The sequence below is a fragment of the Chelonia mydas genome, chromosome 10 (genome assembly GCF_015237465.2).
Source record: "Chelonia mydas isolate rCheMyd1 chromosome 10, rCheMyd1.pri.v2, whole genome shotgun sequence".
NCBI lineage: Eukaryota > Metazoa > Chordata > Testudines > Cheloniidae > Chelonia > Chelonia mydas.
In genome coordinates, this window is record NC_051250.2 from 18,074,525 (window position 1) to 18,097,271 (window position 22,747).

Consider the following 22,747-nt stretch of genomic DNA (forward strand, 5'->3'; position numbering starts at 1 on the left):
ATTTGGAGTTTACTTCTGGGATCTAGTCTGTACTTTGCCGCTCGCTGTAATCTTGAGCAGATTGTTTAACTTCTTTCTGCCTCAGCTTACCTTTATTATAAAATTGGTGTGATATCTATTTATCCCACAGTATTATGAAGTTGGTAGATAAAACACTTCATGGTGCTTGGAGAAAGTATGAAGTATGTTCCTATATCTATATAAAAAAGTGACATTTGTCGTCTTCAACTTTATAGCTGTTTTCTGATTGGGAAGGTTCTCTAGATTCTAACAGCTTGTCTACGCAGCACAGCAACGTGCGCTAGAGTAATTTGAATTCTAAAACCCACCAGTGTTGTGCAGTAACTAGCAGGCGTGGACTCTGCTGTGTGCACTAAAAATTCCCTAGTAGGAAAGGGTCTGAGTTAGAAAAGTCCATGATTCTCCCCTCTCCCCCCCGCCGTAAGTTCTGAAAAATCATAGTTTTGCAGTTTTCTTTGTGAAAGTCTATACTGTGGAAATGACCAAACACACTGATTTTGGTCATAAGGCTTGGGAAGTATTTCATTCTAGTAGACTTAAAGGATACATACCTCCACATTCTTATTTTATCCACTAAAGGAACTCGCATTTTATGATGACAAGAAATCCATATTTCTGTCTAGCTTTGTTTTTTGCTCTGGTCTTTGCACTAGTGGTGTTTTTGGGTATGTCTACATTACAGACTTCTCTCCACTGAGTCTGCCTATAGAGGTCCAGGTACTTGTGGCTGCTTGTGTGTGAACTAGTACATGTATATTTAACCTGATCAGAATAAGTTCTGTTTTGTCCAAGAAATAGTCAAACTAATAGCCTGTAGACAGATAATTGTCACAAATGGATTGTTTCTATTCATTCACAATTTTGACTCAGTAGTGATCATTGGACTGCCATTGGTGGAATGTTTCAATCCTGTAACAAGATTTGAGAGGTTACACCACTCTTGAGCAACAGTCTAGGAGGTGGTGTTTGTCAAGGAGGGGAAGCGTACATTTCCTCTTTTCTTCCCTGTTGTAGGCAGGCAACATTACATTTGATTGTGAGGGTACTGGAAGTTCATTCCACAACCTTTCACAGCAGCAAGCTATTCCCCTGTATACTAAATTTCCACCATTGCACACAATGTTGTCTGCATGTTTCTTATAAAATGAACAACACTGTAATATTAACATATTTAATTACTCCTGGTGGAATTTTGCACCAAAATATTAAAAATTATATGGACAATATTGTAAAATTCTGCATATTTTATTTGTCAGAATAACACAATATAATCATGTGAGCGCCAATTATTTTGGTAATTTATTTCAAAATACCTGTCAGCAAGTATGTCTGTAACAATACAGATGACAAAAAAGATTCAGGAAATATTTTTTGACAAATAGATTCCTTACTAGGCATATTAACACAGAATGTTGAGTAATAATTCATTTAAACTACAGTGTAGGAACATATTTCCTGCACCCCTCAGAAGCAGTGCAAAGGCTTGGGGGAGTCAGGGTAACAGAGGAGCTGAGGGAGAGGGAAATAATTGCTGGGAAGAACCCTAGGTGTGAACTTGGAGGGTTGTTGGGTGTGGATGGGAGACGTATGGAACGCTTTTTGGGGGTGGGTTGGGGTGTAAGGGAGTCAGTGAGCCTCCCTCATGCAGACCGTGGCCAGCCCCTAGCCTCTCCCATTCAGTCAGGCACATCTGTCCCCGTCATCTGTGTCCCGGCGCCTTCACTCAGCCACCACTCTTCTCCTATCCCCCATGTGTCCCTGCACCCCCACTCTCATTCAGCACCGCCTCAATACTATCACCCCACTAGCTCCTGTGCCGGTGCTCGAGTCTCTCCCCCTCCCCCCCCCCACCACTAGCCCTTCTGAACCCCAGTCTATATGACCCCCCAGCAGCTCCATGTGCCACACTCTGTCCGTGTCCGTCCCGTCCCCATCCTCCCCGCCCCGCCCCCCCCCCCGGTCATATCCCATTCCTCCTTATCTGTATGACAAAGTGGATATTTTGGAAGGTGGATATTTAAATGTGGCTTTGGTTTGGTGTGAAGTCAGATGTTACCTGTCACCTTCAATTAAATTACATGCTTTTAGTCTTGAATTTTATTGTGGTATACTGTCCCTTAACCATAAAATGTATTATAAACATAACAATTAAAAGAAGGGTTGTTGTAGCCATGTTGGTCCCAGGATATTAGACAGACAAGGTAATATCTCTTATTAGATCAACTTTTAGTGGTGAAAGAGACCAACTTTCAAGCTTATACACAGCTCTTATTCAGATCTGGGGAAGGTATGCAGTGTCACAGCTAAATAAAAGGGGGGGACAGATAAGGAGTAACCTGTGGTGCAAGAGACCATTCAAGGTGAAGTGAGCTGTTAACATCTTTAGAGTCATAGGACAAAAGAGGGTTAGTAGTTTACAGATTGTTGTAATGAGCCGTAAATCCAGTGGAGATACATCTGCAGGTTTTGCATCTGTTATTTCTCTTAAAACTGCCTTCAGCAAACAAGGAAACTCCAGAGTGGAGTGTTGCTTTACTTGTGGCAAAAAAGCCTTGATGACATATATTCTTTCTGTCTGAACTGAAAAAAATGAGAGAGAAGTTGTAGATCAAGTAAAAATACATAATAAAAGATTATCCTTTACTATAATTTTCCAGTTAATTACATAATATACTGTACATAATTTCAAAGTAAGGAAGTTATAGGTCTCTGTACAGAAATTTGTGGGGTCCTGAGGGAATGGTGAAATTTCCATTAACATCTCAGATGCACTGCTCTTGGAGAGAAGCTTTATAATTGCTCTTTGGGTCCACTGCATCTCAACATCATTTGGACTTCAGTTTTTAAATTTCCTAATTCCTGCAGCTTTAAAAGACATACCTGTTCCAAGCAACTGCTATGGCTGCTGGAAGATGGTCTGGGTAATAGTCATATTTCTTTTTCATCTTCCTTATATTGTGAGGCAGTTTGGCTTCTGGAAGTGGTGTTGCTGAGAGAGGGCTTATCAACCATTGGTGATCTTGTGTCAAAAAATCTAGATGAGTTCTTCCATGGTTGACTGACTGGAGGGGTCAGGTAGGGAAGAAATGTTAAAAGGCTACCTGCATGGCCTGAAATTTTCTTTCCATGTCTGAGCTTCAAGATTGAGTTCTTGCCAATCAGACAAAGGATTGTGAAGGCCCAATAGACTATTCTTTACCCTGTACAAATTGGCAATCCTGCGGAGAGATGGGCAGAGGGAAGTCCACCACACAAAGTGCTGCAGGAGACATGATGGAGCAGAAGGTTTCTTCCATTCACTATGTAAATTCTCAGAGAACTGGTTCTTTCAGGATGGCAGTGGCATTTGGCTGTCACCATAGGACAGTATGAACACCACTGGGCTGTGCAGTACCATGAGGAGGCGCTGCAGGGCACTGGGGAGGTCATGCACAAGAGACCATCCTTTCTTCTGGGTTGGCTGATCAATGGTGAATCAGTATCTAATTAACTTCCAGGGCTTGTATAGCCTGGAAATGTGCAGGTTTTTAAGGAACATGATCCATTAGGGAAAAATGTGTTAGTTCAGAAAGGCTTTTAGAATTTAAGGCCGTGACAGCATTTTAAATTTTATTTAACTGTTAGTGGAAGTGTTTCCAGTTTAAGTATATATTGTGCACTTAGAGTGGACCAGTGGTTCTCAGTTTTTTGTATTGGTCAGCAAGCTTCTGAATGCGACCCTCCCCTCCCCCCCCTTACACATTAGAAATACTTAAAAAAAATATTCAATACTGTTATAAATGCTGGATGTGAAATGGTGTTTGGGGATGGAGGCTGACGGCTCGCAATCCCCACATTACCTTGTGACCCCCTGAGGAGTCAAGACCCCTAATTTGAGAACGCCTGGAATAGACTCTGTTCCAAATTTAAAAATGTTTTTCCAAATAATAGATTTGTTAGTACACCATGTGTGAGTGAGGATATTTGTTGACGCATGCAATTTTTCAAATTGACAATGTCCCTTTTAAGCATTTCTACCTGGAATTTTTTTTACTGGCTATTGCTACAAATAACCCCTAACATCTTTATGACTGAAACTAGAGAACTTCCTCTCAGTGTGTTTTCACCATTTCCCAGAGTGTACAAGATAATGTTTACCTGTTAATAGCAGCAGCAGGTCTGGGACTGGAAATAAGCAGGCAGCAAGGAACAGGTGGGTAAGTGCACAGAGGATGGGTGGGCCCTAAGCCTGTTTACACTCGGGCCCACCCAGAAGACCTCTCTAAGCATAAATAACACCCTTAATCTTTTTAAGGGATTTTAAAAAACTCAAACATATGTATTATTTTGAAAATTGAACTTCGATTTTTTTTTTAACTCTAATTTCAGTTTGATAGTGTCCCTTTAATTTAATCTGAACAGGTGACCCAGAAACTCAAAGGGCCTAGCAAAGCACTTTTGCATATGAAAGTCTAAAATCAAGCGAAATAACAAATTCAATTTTATTCATAATTAAAACTGGAAGCCTTTTAATTATTTAAACACTTTATTACATTGGTATAATGCGGTACTAAATAGACAACGCAATAACATTCTGATTTCAAACCAATTTTTTCCCAGGTGGCTACAATGTCAATGGAGGATCTGGGGAAAATACTTATGGTCGGAAGTCGGTGGGGCAAGAGCTGAGAGTTAACAATGTGACCAACCCTGATTTTACCAGTGTTCAGCATGGAAATCGTGCTTTAGCCACAAAAGACATGAGGAAATCACAGGGTAAGAATGCTGTGTGTTTACAGGAAGAATAACAGTAAATTATTTTGAAGTGTAAAATTGTAAACTTCCAAAGATAGGTTGACTGCAGATTAAAAATATTTGGGGAAAAATACACAATTTAAAAACAAATGTTTTGGCTATATTGTTACATGGGAAAAAGAGAACATCAAAATATGACTCTCTAATTTGACAGCTCAATTTATCTTCTAAAGTGAGGAGCGTGGTCTACTTAGTGATAAGAGCAAGATGGGAATCAGTCATGGGCTCTGCTCCCGCTGCATCAGAGACTTCCTATGTGAAGTTGAACAGATCTTCAGCCTTATTTTTATGATGGTTTAATTTGAACGGTGTTTGCATGAAAATAGGATTTGTTTTATGACTAAATGAACTCATAAACACTAACTACAGTTGTGTTACTTAGTCCAACAACAGCTGATTGTTATAATTACACCTCTACTCCGATATAATGCGGTCCGATTATAACATGAATTCGGATATAACGCGGTAAAGCAGCACTCCGGGGAGCAGGGCTGCTTTACCTTGTGATATCAGAATTCATGTTACCACAAGTGGTTCCTCTGAGCCTCCCCCCCCCCCCCCCTTTACTTGCTGCGGCTCCCCCATCCCAGCTCACCTCCGCTCCGCCCCCTCCCATGAGTGCGCTATAGCTCCGCTTCTCCCCCTTCCCAGGCTTGCCGCGATTGGCGTGGCAAGCCTGGGAAGGGAAGAAGAGGAGCTGCGGCGCACTTGTGGGAGGGGGTAGAGCGGAGGTGAGCTGGGGCGGGGGGGTGCAGAGGAACCTCTCCCTGCCCCAGGTCACCTGCGCTCCGCCTCTGCTTCCTCCCCTGAGCCTGCTGCCGCCGCTCCGCTTCTCTCCCACCTTCTTTCCAGGCTTCCCGCACCAAACAGCTGATTGGCGCAGCAAGCCTGGGAGGAAGGGAAGGAACGGCGAGAAGCGGAGCAGCGGCAGTGGGCTCAGGGGAGGAGGCGGAGCGTAGATGAGCTGAGGCGGGGAGCTTGGTTTTCCTCTCCCTACCCCGATATAACACGGTCTCACCTATAAGACAGTAAGACTTTTAGGCTCCCGAGGACTGCGTTATAGCGGGGTAGAGGTGTAATTAGTGGTTCCTAAAGGCCTCCACCAAAATTGACTGTGCTATGCAATTTATAAACAAATAGTAATGGACAGTCCTTGCCCCAGATAGTTTAGTCTACTCTAGGCAAGACAGACAAAAGCTGTGAGAGAAGAATACTATCTCCATTTTACAGATTAGAAAACGGGGACACAGACTGACTTATTCAAATAGAGATTTTGTGGCAGAGCCAGGAATTAAACCTAGACCTCCTGAGTCCCAGTCTAGTTCCTTAACAACAAAAATGTCCTGCCCTTTCTGATCTCTTCAGATGAGCCATAAGTAGATGAATGACTAATAGCTGTCCCTGTTTTAAGTCTCATGTCTCTAGCAATAGAATTTAGGGGTGAGAAGAGAGAATATTTTTCAGTATTAGCAGAATATTCTTAATAGTATGTATGTTTCCCTTGAGCAAGCCACATCTCTAAGTTGCTTCTTAAAGTGCAAAAACTACAGTCTTTAAAGAACGAAATTTAAAAATAACCATCTGTGACTAGTACACATCTGTTCGTATTTCATCTGTCTTTGGACTCAACAGTTTGAGGGCAACTTTTTATTGGGGAGAGTTCACTAATTGGTGGTGTAATCTCTTAGCAAGTTATGTTGAAACTTGGTGTCTCCTTTGAAATATAGAATAATTTTTTTGTGGTAGGATTTTATTTTTAATTTCTTTGTTTGCCATGATCTGAATGTGGTTTCTTTACAGTTGTTTAAATATGGAGGTTGTCTTAGTATGAGGGGTAATTAGCATGTTGCAGAAACTTCCCTATTTTGCAAACAGAAAGTCTTTTGCAGGTGTCCTGTGTTTAACGCTTTGCTTTGCAACTTTGTGTTCATTTTGTCTTTCTGACTTGGTTTTCAGCCTATGATTTAGGCTCAACTAACTGGCAGTCTCAACATTTTATTATGTAATAAAGGTCAATATTTCATTTATTAATCAAATTGAAAGAAAGCTGTTTTTAACAGAATTATAAACTGGAAGACTTTTTCATGGAGAAATGAAGTACGTCTATCTAAAACAGTAAACTGTCTTTTTTTTTTTTTTTTTTTTGCAGTTTCATATTGTCGTTTCTTTTTGTATATAAAACAGCACAACTGCATTTTAATTGAGAAATAAATGTACAGTTCTTGCTCTGAAGAGATTACAAACAAAAGGATAGACACACAAGATGAGACACCAGGAAGTCAAGAGATGAAGATTTAATTACTACAGGTTTAGTTATTTCTGTTAACTTTAGATCTACAAGTTAAAACTGAAGAGCCTGCCAGTTTGCTCCTACCTCCAGAGCTGCAACTGGTGACAGAAATCCCTCTGCGCAAGTTTAGCACTGCCTTATTCAAGACATTTCTAATTAGTTACTAAAGAGTGCTTATATTCTTATTCCTAACTATAGTATAACTAGTACAGAGTGCATTTCAGAAAAGTAGTTTCTCTCTAAGGCTCTGGTGACCTGTTTCTCTGCAACCCAAATGCTACAGAAATTGGCTGACAAGGCAAAAGAAAACTTTGAGCAAAACTACTCATCCCGTTCCTCTCCTTTCTTCCACAGTCGGTCAGAGATTGGTGATTTTCTGTTTTCAGATGAGTCATTACAGTGCCCTTGCAGCCTGCTCTCCTATCTCTATAGCTCAGCCATGTATGGGACAATGGCAGGTAATCTTTGCAGAGCAGCTGCCAAATAAGTCCAGCAGCCAAAGGTTTCTCAAATTAGAGTGATCTTCTTGTAGCAGGGATTCCAGTTCCTAGAGTGGGAATTTCATGGAAGAAATTCCAGCTCTTGCATTAGCAACACCAGGAGCTGACTGTGGTTCCTTCAACACTCCTCACTAGATATATGGTGTGCTTTCCCATTTCTTAAGACCATGACTTCCAGATAAGCCAAGAGAAAAGGAAAATGAATTCCGTCTACATGGCTATAGTAAAGTTGAATACATTGTGCTCAGTTCCAAGGAAGAAATTACAATGAGGAAGTAACATGTTCTCCAAAAGCCTTTTTGAAATTCTTTGAGCTTTTGGGGATGTATAGACATGCTGGCCAGAAACAAGATGTACATTAGACTGCGTCAAGTTTTCCTTGCCATTTTCTTTTCATAAAGATGCCCAATCACCTATCTTCCTCAAAGTTTTAAGACTCTGAACTAATGGCCGATGAGAAATGGATTCTCAAATGCCTTTTAATTCTTTTTTAAACCAGGCAGGGCAGCTACAACAATCGATACCTGTCTGGAAGGTTGGGAAGCACCTTTCCCAACCAGAATAGTACAAGGAGCGTGGTCTCCTAGGGTGAAATGACCAATTAATAGTTTACCAGAACAAAGAGTGACAATCCACAATGGTCTCAAACCATTGATCTAGTAGTCATTGATGACTAACCGTAATCTTTCTCATGCTCCATGTGTCTTAAACAGCAGGGAAAATCTAGCCAACCAGTCTTCCAGAAGGAGCCCTACATTCCCCTTTAAACAGGGTAAGAAAAACTACTATCCATCTGAACTCCCTCATTCAAGAGAACACCATCACAGTTGGCTGGCTAAGCAAAGAACGGATGAATTTTATGGATTGGAGTTGCCACTTCCTGTCTTAGTATTAGTAGTAAAATTGGTTGGCTTTCAGACCTAAGGGCGTCCAAGCAAAACTACAATTCTTCTTTTTGTATTTTTACCCACGAGACTAAAACATGGAGCAGTAGCCACTCTCAGTTAGGACCAAGGGAGCTCTTGTCCATGTTTACTTTTTTCTTCAGAACCAGAGATCTCACTGAAGATCAAAAGAAGAAGAGCAATAGTCTTTCTTATCATGCAAACCTGATGTAGGATACCATGTATTTGAGGATCAACAATCTCTGGGAAATAATTGGTTTGTTCCACACAGGAAGAATCTGCTAGCATAGGAATCAATGCCATATCAAGATCCTACCAGATAGAAGTTAGCTGTCTGGTTGTTTAGGTTATCTAATTATTCTCTTTTCCCCAGTGTTAACATGCCTTTCTCATCAAAGAAAGAATTATGAATAAAGTCTATGTATGCCTGTTGGTATTCAAACACTAGAACAAGGTTGGACAAATCACTCCTAATTCTCATTAAGATTGTACAAGTGCGGGATTTTTTATCACTGTGGTATGGATAAAGATGAATCCATGTGGAGTGCATGTTTCCTCTATCCTTGTTTGTTCTCATAGTAATGACTACGATTTTCCATCCATCCAGATGTTAAGATATAGCTTAAAGCAGACTCTCTATTACTTCTGATAGATGAGCAGTTCATTTTCCTCAGTTCTTCTATCTGATATTAAAAATATTTACTGAAAATTGATTTAGGTTTCACTGTACATTTTATTTATCAGTCTTTTCACCTTCTCATGACCTGATTTGTAGTGAGGGATCTCAGGGGAGACTCACTTATGTTTGTTCTGCTTAGACAAACAGGTACCAAACATAGATTCTATTTCCGAAGTAAACCAAACTTTTCATAGTTCTGGAGTAGTTCTGATGTCATTTGGTAAGATTCTCTCCGTGTAAAATAAATCTGACAAATTTTAGACAACTGCAGAGTCATCAAGATTTCTGAAGCTAGTAGGTTACCATCTTATTTAGCAAAAACAATGAGGAATCCTTGTGGCAACTTAGAGACTAACAAATGTATTTGAGCATAAGCTTTCGTGGGCTAGAACCCACTTCATCATATGCATGGAGTCAACTGTCTGCAATGGGCCACTCTCTTACCACCTCAAAAGTTATTTTTCCTCCCTTGGTATCCTGCTGTTAATAGACTTATCTCATTAGATTGACCTCACACTTGGTAAAGCAACCCCCATCCTTTCATGTATTTATACCTGTTCCTGTATTTTCACTCCATGCATCTGATGAAGTGGGTTCTAGCCCATGAAAGCTTATGCCCAAACAAATTTGTTAGTCTCTAAGGTACCACAAGGACTCCTCGTTGTTTTTGCTGATACAGACTAACATGGCTACCCCTCTGAAACCTGTCATCTTATATAGGGCTCCAACTCACCTATCAGTAATAACCTTGTGGACCATGGGATGGTACATCTCAAATGAAGGTACTGGTCAGGTAGTAAATTGATCACTCATTCACTAAACAATACAAAACTTATGTGGAGTCCATACTCAACACAACATTTGGATGGAAAGGTTTGCATGTAGTAGTAACTTGTTAACTTACATTTATTTTATATTACAGTGGCACAAAAGAAGCCCCGACTGAGATCATAGCCCCATTTGCTCTGTACATACACATATATTATAAACAGTCCCTGCCCAGAAGATCTTGGAGTCTTAAACAAGACAGAGAGGATGGAAGAAATAAGTATGATGCCTATTTTACAGATTAAAAATTCTGTATTTGTCTGTCTTCTAACATTAAAACAACGTGACCTGCCACCCTCAGTGGAGTGGCAGTACTTCAAACGAAAACAGTTCCTAATCTTTCAGTTTGGTGTGGATGCCCTAAGCCTGCTAAAGGCCCCAGAGTGACAGGAAACCTTGGAAATGCCTCATAAACTCCCCAAGTCCATGTCTGCTATATATGCTTTATATATGCTTTAGTCTGGAGTTCTTTGTGTAAGCATATGAAGGTGAGTTATCACAGCCCTTAAAAGAATCTCAGTAGCAGAGCATATTACAGAATGTTACAAATGCTTCTGTGGATCTCAGGCTATGCCCTATACAGCAAAAGATTCTATTCAAAATGTATTGGACTCCACGGAGGTTTTGCAAGATGAGGGCTTTGTCCTCTGATGTATGTTGGTGCTGTAATAGAGAAAAAGGAACCCTTCTGCATGCTATGGGACTGTCGAACATTCAGGCAGCTGTGGAAAGAGGTGGACGCAAGTGCTACGCTTCTTCAACCAGACCTCAGTTTAAAATTATTTCCTAGGTTATGTACCTACTATGCTTGGTTTAACTCCACCACAAGACTTCGATTCTTGAGGGTTGCCATGATTATGATGCTCCTGATTTTACAAAAAATGAAGGAGTAGGCTTATGCCTGGAATAGAGCAATAGTATTCGGACCTGTCTGAGTGAGCAGCGAAAGAAAGAATATCTTACCAAAATTGAGAGCGCTTATATGAATTGGAAGAAATTTGGACCCTGTTTCTTGATACACTTGGATAAAGAATGCAGACAGCTCAAGGAATACAGACTTCCATTCTATCTGACTCCTCTACTTTTTTTCCTCTCCTTTCATCCCCCCAGTTCTGTCCTTCCCTTTTTTGGCTATTTGTGTGTATTTTTATTGTTACCTCAATCCTAACATGTTGTCTCTGTGCAGTATTGTTTTATTTTTGTATTATCTAGTCTTGCATCTTTGACAAGCTGTAAAATTGCATAATTTTATTGAATAGCCTGTGAAATGGGTGGTATTTGGTAACATACAAGCTGTAAATTGTTTACATTTTGTATTTTTTGTTTCTTTATGAGTACTAATAAAAATGATTGTCAAATCTGTGTTCTACTGTTCTGAATTCCTGAAAATGTGTTGTTTCATTCCAGTTAAAATCTCTCCTGCTTGGGACACCAGCTACTAAGATTTCATTTTAAGATCTTTGGGCCTGAATATACTGGAGATTAGGAAAGTTTTATATTCCCCTGAAAACTTCCTTTCTCTTAATAGTTAGGGAGAATAGGATCCTATAAGAAGTGGAGACATAATTACAGTAAAGGTATTCTGTTTTGTTTTATAAGTAGAAGACCCTGCTGCAGAGGCAGGAAAACAGAGCTGTTCAAAACAGTTAACCTGTTCTTATTGTTAATCCATCATAAAATTAAATTTATTTCTGTTTTGAAGTTATTGCTCTTCAACAGGCAGGATTAGCCTAATGCTGTAACCACAGGTTTTGTTCTGCCTAAGAGCAACAAGGAGACCAAAGAGACATTATAGAGTGTGTACTGTTTGCTAAAGAGAAGAAATTTTCAGGTATCTGAACCCATTTTTCTATTTCATTTTTTTAATTTGAGGCTAAGGTAAAAACAAAAATAAAACTGGGTTTTGTTTTTTCTCAAGAAATGGCTATGCTATTAAAATATACCCATGAATTTAAGTTCAGCTTGCTTAGTAAATACTCATACACCATTATAGAGAAAAAAATATTTTTCAGAGCGATCGTTGTCTTATTCTGACGAGTCTCGACTGTCAAATCTTCTTCGGAGAATTACTCGGGAAGACGACAGAGACCGAAGACTGGCTACTGTAAAGCAATTGAAAGAATTTATTCAGCAACCAGAAAACAAACTGGTTAGTAATGTTAACATGCAGTTCCATGTATCATTAAAATGTATAATATGTTCGTTTTCTAAATCAATTTTCTAAACGTTTGACTACTGAAGTGTAGGCTGGGTTAATGCACTTGTGTTTTTTTTTTGTTTTTTTTAAAGGGTAAACATTTCTGGGCCATGTGCCTTTTCTGTAGTGTTCAGGAAATGATTTATAGCTTGATTACTTAAGACATTTGCCTCAAAGCAAAACCACAAAATACGTGTGAGCCTAAGATGTAAATACGACATCCATTGTACAGCAGTCAGTCTGTTCTTTTTCTTCTGACTGCTCCTGGAAATATTTTCTTGATGCATCAAGTGCATTTTTACTTGCATTGAAATTATGCAAGTAAAAATGCACTTAATGCACAGATGGGGGGAGGGAAGAACTTCCTACAATGGTACTTGCGGAACCAGAAGCACCCCATCCCCATTTCAAATATGAGCTAGCTTGATGCAAATATCATTGTCTCACCAGTAGTTTCCCAGCTGTTGAACAGGACGGGTGATAGATTAGAATCCTGTGAAACCTGCGTGATAGATTATTTCAGAAAAACGAACATTTGCTTAACACCAACCTCTCAGATCTCTCTGAAGGGCAAAATAGAACCACTGAAGCATGAACCTACTACTCCTTCCAGGAATCGCTGCCAAGTTAGCAAAATCTCATCGTTAACTGTATAATATAATAAATCTGAATCCTGTCCATTACCAGGATTGGATTGATAGTTAATGATTAAAGGGCAGTCTCTGTGTTGCAAACCAGACTTAAAGCCAGTTAAAAGGGGCAAGGTCATAAGAGGGCTCCACATGGAGTTAATTTTGCTATAGCCATCTTACTATCTTTGCCCAAATAGGAAAGATTATGGCAAAATAGCTTTGGTTCCACTGCAGCCCTCTGACTTACTTCATCCTTGATCCTGTGTAACAGGATAGCTTGCACCTTTTAAAGGTGAGAGGCCTGGGGCCACCCAATCTTTGGGAAGTAGGCACACCTTTGCAGGGATCAGGTTAGTTCCCTATAAGAGCAACAGGAACCTGCAGAGAGAGGGGATGCTCAGGGAGAGAGAACCAGAGGAAGCTGTGACAGAGACTGTAAAAGAGTTGTTGTGCACACGAGACCTTTGTCCAGGCAGAAGGGTTTGGGCCTGGAAGACAGAGAACAAGGCTGAGGGCCAGGGAGAGCAGATTCCATGGGAAGAGAGAGACTTCAGCCAGGTGGGGCTGAGAGTGGCTTGCCAAGACAGGAAAGAGCTGGGGGGAGAAGAGAAGTCCCAGGACTGAGTATAGTTTTGCCTTTCATGCTAATAAATTAGATCCTAGGAGAAGGGGTGTTATTTAAGGAGCCCCTTGAAGGGGGGAAATTGAGGCAGGGTTGCCTGTTGAGTGACTTCGGCTGTGAGAGGGCGCGGAAGGCAGTCCTCATGATGAAACTCTAGCTGCAGGCCTTTACCATGAGACTGCGCTGCACTTGTTAATTGATATCTTAGCAATAGACTGAGTTCAGATATTGTCTGTGTTGATTATTTTAGGTCCGCTACCATAAGGGGCACAAGTCCAGTTTGCAAGTTAGAAGTCATAGCTTTGTGAGCCCATCTAGTATTTTAAAAATGAACTGAAACAGAGAAGACATTGCATTTGTCTCCTCTAAATACAAATTTGCTACCATGAAGGCATCCAGTCTGGCCACAACAGAAATATTACTGTTTCTTGGAGAAGGCAGCCTTGATTCAGTAGACAGTATACCTCTCAAAGACATTCTGGTGGTTAGGGCTTCCTTGTTCTGGAAGAAAGTGTTTTGCCTCCTCTGAATCACTGTTAGACACAGTAAGAGTCTTCTAATCCCATTCTGCAATTTACAAAGGTTTGGCATTATAGACCTGAGGTGTGAGAAACAAAGAGCAAATTTTCCAGTATTTAGTTGTTGGCGAGAGAATGAATCTATGCAGGTAAAATAGCTACATGGGATATTTATGAATTTCCTGTTCTGCAGCAATTGGTGCTGAGTTCAACAGTCTTGCTATCAACATCAGAGGCTTCTTTTGAAAATCATATAAATGTTTTTCCCTCTTAAAGTTTAAAGCAGTGCACTTTTCTCATGCAAATGAGACCTACATCAGTTACTCTCCTTTAGCTTATTTTACAGTAACTGTAAAGTTTCCTTCTGAAAATCAGTGTGGTGTTGATTTCTGCATCATATTGAGTATCTTCTTTTATTGAATAAATCTTGTGTTTGGTCTTGATTATTAAAAACCAGGAAATGCATATTCCATTAAGGATTCCTATTGTCTATCAGGCATGTGAGAGGAGCTATTATATATATGTCTTTAAAAAAATAAATAAAGGCATAAGAATACTCCCAGTGAAGTGCATGCCTGTTTTATGCTTTTCATAGCCACAATGCTGTTAAAACTTCTGAAGGAACCCACTACTCATAAAAAGTCTTATCTGATGCTGATTGGAATAAAAATTAAGCATAAGTAGCTGGGAGGTCAGACTACTTTTACATGTGAATTTTAGTTCACATGTATTTATAAACATCTTTTTGGAATCTAACATAGGTCTGTTTCCCTCCCACCCCTTGTGGATCTTACATGTTTTAGGCTTAGTTGTATCTGTCAAGCTCTCCAGTGGCCTTGGGATTTTTCACACGTATACTCAGAGAAAAAAATACTGATGGGCATCTGTGAGCATTTCATGTTGTTTATTTTGGGGTGGAGTATAAGTGTGTGTGTGTGTGTGTGTGTTTTGTTGTGGGAGAAGTTAAGACTCCTCAAAATGGGACAGTTGAGAGCACTGTCATCATTTTAGTTTGCTAGCATGAAAGCAGGACTTCAAAATTAAGGGTTAGCCTAGCTGAAAATATGAGGACTTGCTAAAAATCTCTTCATATCATTTTATTTGTAGGATCTTGGCTCAGGCTCTCACTATTTATTAGTCGACCTCTTCCCCGTGCCCTTCTCCATCCTCAGTCCAACCTCAGTTTTTCATAATCTTTTTAATTTAGACTTTTCATAACACTAGGGAAGATACAGTAGACTTGCAGATATATTTCTCAGAACACAGTGCTAATGCCCATCAAACTTGTCCTTAACTCAACAGTGAAGGAAGTTTTAGGGTAGACCCACAAACCATTAGAACAGTAAGTATCATACTTCTCACACGTGGCCTGTCAGAACATTGTCAAAGCCTCTCCACAGTGTCCAACTTTTAATATTTTTATAAAGGAAATATTTTCTTTAACTTAGACCATTCCAGGAAGTACACTTTTCATCACTGAAATTTTTAGCTATGAGCGGATAATGTTCTTGACATAATCTTGAGCCAAAACTTTAAAACCTACTCAAGACAAAGATTTTTAGTGAGCCATAATATCTGTAGGCACTAGATCAGGGGTGGGCAAACGTTTTGGCCCGAGGGCCACATCTGGGTATGGAAATTGTATGGTGGGCCATGAATGCTCACGAAATTGGGGGTTGGGGCGTGGGAGGGGGTGAGGGCTCCGGCTGGGGGTGTGGGCTCTGGGGTGCAGGAGGGTGGGACCCCAAGGGGTTCAAAGGGCAGGAGTGAGATCCAGGTTGGGGCAAAGGGTTGGGGCATGGGAGGAGGTTGGAGTGCAGACTCCAGGCAGTGCTTACCTCAAGCAGCTCCTGGAAGCAGCAGCATGTTCCCCCTCTGACTCCTACACAGAGGTGTGGCCAGGTGGCTCTGAACGCTGCCCCGTTCGCAGGCGCTGCCCCTGCAACTCCCATTGGCCCTGTTTGCTGGCCAATAGGAGCTGCAGGGGTGGCGCTTGAGGAAGGGGCAGGGGCCATGTGCGGAGCAGAGCTGCATAGAGCAAGCCCCTGACCCCACTCCATGGCAGGAGCTCGAGGGCCAGATTAAAACGTCTGAAGGGTCAGACGCGGCCTCCGGGCCGTAGTTTGCCCACCCCTGCACTAGATGCCACCACCGTTTTTGCATTCTGTCTTGCAAAGCCTGCATAAGTGTTTCCCTTCCTTGTTCCATGGTATCCTGTGCCTTTTCATACTTTCTTTCCCAGAAGCAAAGGTTCCCCAACTTGTTTTATAATGACACCATGGTATTCTGAGGGAGTCGAGCACACAGTCCCTCAGTCATTTTGCCATTGTTTTCTGAAATGGATCAGCACTGATCAGAATGTAAGATTTTTTGAAGTGACCACACACTTTTTCCCCCAAGCACATTAGAAGGTAAACATGTTTTATAAATAAAAAAAAACATAAAAGTAGGAGTATTAGTTTTTAAACATGTCATGTTTTTTGTTATAGTGCCTAACACTATTGCAGTTGATGTATTTTTGTTTGACCGTGCATTGCAGTATATACCATGCAAGTAACTATTGCTCTAGCTTCAGCAATAATTTCCTTTGCAGAATAAGAGATGTTACTGTTTTCCAAAGTTAGGATCACCTACCAAAACATGCTTTTTTTTTTTTTTATTATTTTTTATTTTTTTTAATAAATACCCCCCAGCCTTAACTAATCAATTAAAGGGTTATTCTGCTGATATACCTGATGGTCAGCACAAAATTGTGTACCCGTAGAAGACATGACAGTAGAATCTCAGAGTTACGAACACCTTGGGAATGGAGGTTCGAAATGTTCGTAACTCTGAACAAAACATTATGGTGGTTCTTTTAAAAGTTTACAACTAAACATTGACTTAATACAGCTTTGAAACTTTACTATGCAGAAGAAAAATTCTGCTTTCCTTTTTTTTTTTACGTTGTTTACATTTAACACAATATTGTATTGTGTTTTTGGGGTTTTTTGGGTCTCTTCTGCTGTCTGATTGCATACTTCCGGTTCCAAATGAGGTGTCTGGTTGATTGGGCAATTTGTAATTCTGGTGTTTGTAACTCTAAAGTTCTACTGTACTGGAGATAAGGCTCTCTTCATGTTTGTGATGCAACAGTATTAGTGAGAACTACGTTTAGGCTTAATTGCAGCATGTTAGTAAGCTTTTCTAGCCAGTGCAGATAGGTATGAAACATAATCTGTAGCACAATATTACAAATCTGTTTAAAATAATTCATAGCTGTGTATGATGTCCAGGGAAGATATAATAGTAGTCCACTGTTGCTAATAATGTTTTAATGTGAGTGTAGGAAGGGTCTAAATTGCAGTAGCAATTGTGACAGTTTTAAGTGTATATCCTTTAACTATTGCAGGTACTAGTTAAACAACTGGATAATATCCTGACTGCCATACATGATGTGCTTAATGAAAGGTAAGCTGCAATAAGTTAGAAAAACGAAGCAGTCCAAAAGTTTTAAAGGGAAACTGTCTACTTGAATGTTTTCAAATTGACTAATTTCTAAAATGTCTATTTTCTTATAGAGCACCTTTTCAAATATTGTGCCCTGACTTAAAATAAAAAATCCTTTTAAACATTTTTAAGTACTTTTCTGCTCCTGTGTTAACAGCAAAGGTGAAACTGACTGTTGGAAGTATGTAGAGTCAGTTTCACAAAGTAAACACAGTGCAAAAAGACATATTTTTCTCCAACTGTCTATGAAGTAATACTTCATAGGCATGACAAGCTATATGAGTAGGGTGGGATTTTAAAAAATGCTTAAGGGAGTTGGGGTTCCAACTCTTAGACATGTCAGAATATCCCACCCACATTGCTGAAGTGCAAAAATGACACACACCTTATATTTCTGAGGTGTTTACTTTTTTTTCAAATCTTAGATGCTACTTTTAACAATAACATGGACAGAATTTTAATGTAGAAACGTGATTGTTATTTGTTGTTATCCCTGTAACTGAAAGGTTCTATAACATCATTGACAGGTTTCAGAGTAGCAGCCGTGTTAGTCTGTATTCGCAAAAAGAAAAGGAGTACTTGTGGCACCCTAGAGACTAACCAATTTATTTGAGCATAAGCTTTCATGAGCTACAGCCGTTGAAGTGAGCTGTAGCTCACGAAAGCTTACGCTCAAATAAATTGGTTAGTCTCTAAGGTTCCACAAGTACTCCTTTTCTTATAACATCATTGACACTTGTTTATTCTCAATTGGTATACTTAAAATATAGATTAGTATGTAAGATTAGTATAAATGCCCATTAGTAGCCATAGGTATTTTGACAAACTTTTATTTGGTGGTCATTGCAGCAGAAAGCCTCTCTTGGCTTTCATCCAACATGATACACTATATGTATTGCATTACAATCAACTTCCTAATCCTTACAAGTTGCCAAGGATACTTTCACAAAGCTACTGGTCCTGTTTCACGATGTGTATTGAGCTGACCGCTGTTTAGTAAAAGTCACTAATATCCCTGTTCAGATATTAAAATAATTCTTCAGTTGACATTTTTTTGTTTCAAATTCAGGAGATCTTTCATGAACAAATTCTACAAAATAAAAAAAATTAACTTGAGCTTATTTTTCAAAAACTCTTTCGTATTATATCCATCTGCAATTTGCATCTCTCCATAATAGTTTCCTACTCCTTTGTTTATATAGTAGCTTTTTTCCAAAATTTCTGCAGACACCCAAATCCCCTCTTGTCTCTGTCGCTATACATGAAGGGGACATTAGATATGGTTACAAGGAAGTAAAATTTTAACAACTAGAATTTTACATAACTAACCTCTGGAACTAAATGCAACTAGAAATCATTGGGACTAAGAATTTAAGTAGGACTCAAGAGAGTGATCCGTTTGTATGGGTAAATAAGAACATCCATAATTGCATTAGACTCAAAATACCTTTTTAGAAGGTGTGTGTGTGTATGGGCATAAGCAAACCCACTAAGTGACAGGGGTTAGAAGGAAGCTTCTTTTGTGAGCAGGTTATTCCGTCATTGTCTGCTATGGGGTTTTTTGCACCCTTCTCTGAAATATCTAGTGCAACTGCTAAACAGGATACTGATCTACACAGACTGCTGATTTGATCTGGTATTGTACGTAATTCCTAGGTTCCTAATAATGAAAATAATTCAGACATTAAGCATTGGCATTTTTTTAACTTAACCTGAAAGTTCAATTTCACGACAGTAGCTTCTGAATCTGTCAGTTTTATTTTGCTGTGTTTTCTGCTGGCTGAATTAAATAGTTGGACTCTTCAAGTTTTTAAATTTTATACCTAGAATACTGGAGCTTTATTATAATGTAAAGGAAGTAAGTTATCCTTGGGGGGTTGGGAGCGAGAGAACCCAAGTTTTACTCATTTGAATATCTAATTATAGGAGCATACAGATTACAGAAATTTTATGCCAAATGCAACCTTGGTACCTATGTGCTATAACTTAAATTAAAATAAAATTAATATTAAATGTTACATATAAAAAATAAATTAGTATTTTTTTAAGCCTCCCCCATTGGCCAATAGACAAACTTCATACAAGCGAAGAAACACAGTCCAACTAAAAGCTAAATGGAAACTGTTTTACATGGTTTCTAGAAAGTGGCCAGACATAAGTTTTCATGTAGTGTGAGAGGGAGTGAGTTCCAGAGGATCTCCCATTAAGAGTGCATTGCCATAGGCCACAATAAGGTCATTTTGTAGGGTTGCCAGAAGAACACCTGAGTAGATAGAATCTGTTGCAAGTGGAGCATGAGAGAGAGGCGGTGTCTGAGGTAGCCAGGCCCTGAACTTTATCTCTGCTATGTATTCTTGTATCTAAAGTCAGCTGTCTGTTTACTTGAGGAGATTTGTTCATCAGATGGCAGGTCTAAAATAGTTTTGCCAATCTAACTGTAGTATTTCCATACTTATATAGACTTGTTTAGTGGAAATCCATTTCTTATTATTCATTTTTACATAACTGATCTAAATGGCTGGTGCAGCTATTTAGTGGAAGGAATACAATAGCTTCATATATACATGCCTTTTTTGCATTAGAAATGATTGCTTGTGCAAACTTTTTTACTGAATATGTTCAAGATTTTTTCTGTTCTTGTACTTGTTCACTGTGTAAAAAGGTCTAACTGCTTTTACCTTCTGAAAGCTTAAATTAATTTTTTTTTTTATAAATACAGTAGCAAATTGCTTCAGGAACTGAGACAAGAGGGAGCTTGCTCTCTTGGCCTTCTTTGTGCTTCTTTGAGCTACGAGGCTGAGAAGATCTTTAAATGGATTTTTAGCAAATTTAGCTCATCCACTAAAGATGAAGTTAAACTTCTTTACTTGTGTGCAACCTACAAAGCACTAGAGACTGTGGGAGAAAAGAAAGCCTTTTCATCTGTAATGCAGGTAAGAATAAAAGTTAAAATTGGGGCATTATTGCTTTTCCGGTATTTTATTGATGCACAGCTTGAATCAAATCATTGCTTTTACTAAAATGAACACATGAAGAGTAAGCAGTCAGGGTGTTAGAATAATAGAGATACATAACCCTGTGGAAAAACACATTTTACGTTTGGAATAGAAAAGTTTAATATTTTGAGATTTAAGTTTACTTTTCCTTTAAAAATGTGATTTGAATTTGATGTCTGGATTATAGTTTGAAAAATCTTTATATAGTAAGGATGTGTGAAATGTCCTTCTTTATTCTGTTCTTGGTTAATATCTAGTCTGTAAGTATTTTAGAACTAAAACTACTATTTTATCTCACTTCTTGTGACCTTGCTGCCTGCTCTTGGTTATTATAGCAATTTTTTCCACCTTTTTACTTGATTAAACTGGAAGACTTGGCAGCAAAACTTGCCAGACCCTCCCTCTCTCCCCTTGAAAAATTATTTTCAGTCACAGGGACATCTGAAATATCACCTGTCCAGTATGAGGGCTGTGAAATATTTAAAATAAGCCTGGTGGCTGGAAGGTCCACCAGAGCACTAGCTTGTTTTTGCATTGTATTTTAATTTGTACCTTTTTACTCTTCATCCCGTTTTGTTCTTGTGAGTGTTCATGATTTCATCAGTTCCCTGGGTTGTTTTTGGTTGGGAGACCTGCCTACGCTTAAAAGGGTTTTCCGGTATAGATATACTGGTAGAGTTATGTTGGCAAACTGCCCTAGATGGAGATGTTCTTTTGCTAGTATAGCTTAAACCAGTTTCTAAAATGGAGTAAGGCTTTGTCTGTATTTAAAAGTTTTTTGCTGGCATAATTATGACTGACATAGTTATGCTGGCAAAAGCCCTAGTATAGATGGCCATTCTGGCAAACCTTCTAGTGTAGACAGAAATTATATTAATAAAAGAGTTTTATTGCCAATATAGCTTACGCCAGTTCCCAAATAAACTTTACTGGCAAAAGGACTCTTGCCAGTATAGCTGTGTCTACACTAGGTTTTTGTTTTTTCTCCTCCTATCCTTGACCGACAGCTATGCTGGCAAAAGCCATAGTATAGAAGCAGGTACAGTGGCAGAAAATTCATCTTGCCAGTATAGCTTATTTTGTTCAGGGAACTGGTAAGAGTTGTACTGGCAGTAAAACTCTTTTGCCAGTATAAGTTGCATTTATATTAGAAGAGTATGCTAGAATAGTTATAGTGGAATAACTATATTGGCAAACCTTTTGTAGCGTAGACCAGGCCTAAGGACTCTTACCAGTTTAACTGCATCTATACTAGGGCTTTAGCTGGCATAGCTATGTCAGTCAAGGTTGGAGAAAAATCACACACCTTACCGATATAGCTATGCTGACAAAAGTTTTAAGTGTAGACCAGGCCCACACCTGTAGCATAGTTGCTACGCTCGTTTTGAAATGCTAAACTTTTTTTTCCACGGTCACTTATGAGGATTCCTTCAGTGGAAGAAGTCTGTAAGGAAAAAATGCTAACTATGGTCAAGGAGCTCATTTTATTTAGTGGTCGCTTCAGTTAGCCTTTGGCCTGAGGTACCTTACACTTTTTTCCATCTCTCAAATGTTTTATTATGGCGTGGCTATAGCTCCACCCTCGCCTTCTCCAGACAGTCGCTCAAACATTTGTGATTTACCCTGGGGATCAGCCTACAGTAAACCCCAAATGTTTGGGTAAAAAGTATTCAGACTGTCTTTTAAAAGGTGTTAATTGTCAGTCAGTTAAGTCAAGATAAACTGTAGAGAAACAAGGCATGAGTTTATGCTTTACCTTTAGATTGTGTCTACAATCTGGAGACTTGATCTGCACTTAAAAATTAGGTTAACATAGCTATGCCATTCAAGGCTGTGAACAATTTCGTCCCCTGAGCACTGTAATTAGGTTGACCTAACCCTGGTGTAGTTGTGGCTAGGTCAATGGAATAGTTCTTCCATCAACCTAGGTACCACTAAGCTGCAGTGCTGTAGCTGTGTTCTGTAGTTTGTGTAGTGTAGACATACCCTTAATTTGGGTGGTGGTGTTCCTACATTGATGGGAAAAACCCTTCTATTGACATGTCTGTGCTCCAGGGTTATGCTGGCATAGCCACGCTCACATTGGAAGGGGTTTTTCCATCCGTGTAGGAACACTGCCTCCACAAATGAAATTAGCTATGTTGACAGAAGCATTCTTCCGTCAACATAGTTGCATCTACACGGGGAGGGGCGGGGAAGGTCAGCATAGCTGTGTGATATGGGGTATGTTTTTTTTTCACACCCCTGATCAGTGTAGCTATGTAGATGTAACTTGT

General features: G+C 39.4%; 1 protein-coding gene across 1 annotated transcript in view; it reads left to right on the forward strand.

The window, feature by feature from the left end:
• The window catches only part of SMG1 (SMG1 nonsense mediated mRNA decay associated PI3K related kinase), a 119,919-nt gene that overhangs the window by 22,506 nt on the left and 74,666 nt on the right, over positions 1-22,747 (forward strand). Inside the window, 4 exon segments of the mRNA XM_037911357.2 lie at positions 4,621-4,776; positions 12,030-12,166; positions 17,378-17,436; positions 20,195-20,408. Coding sequence (XP_037767285.1) covers positions 4,621-4,776; positions 12,030-12,166; positions 17,378-17,436; positions 20,195-20,408 — 566 coding nt within the window.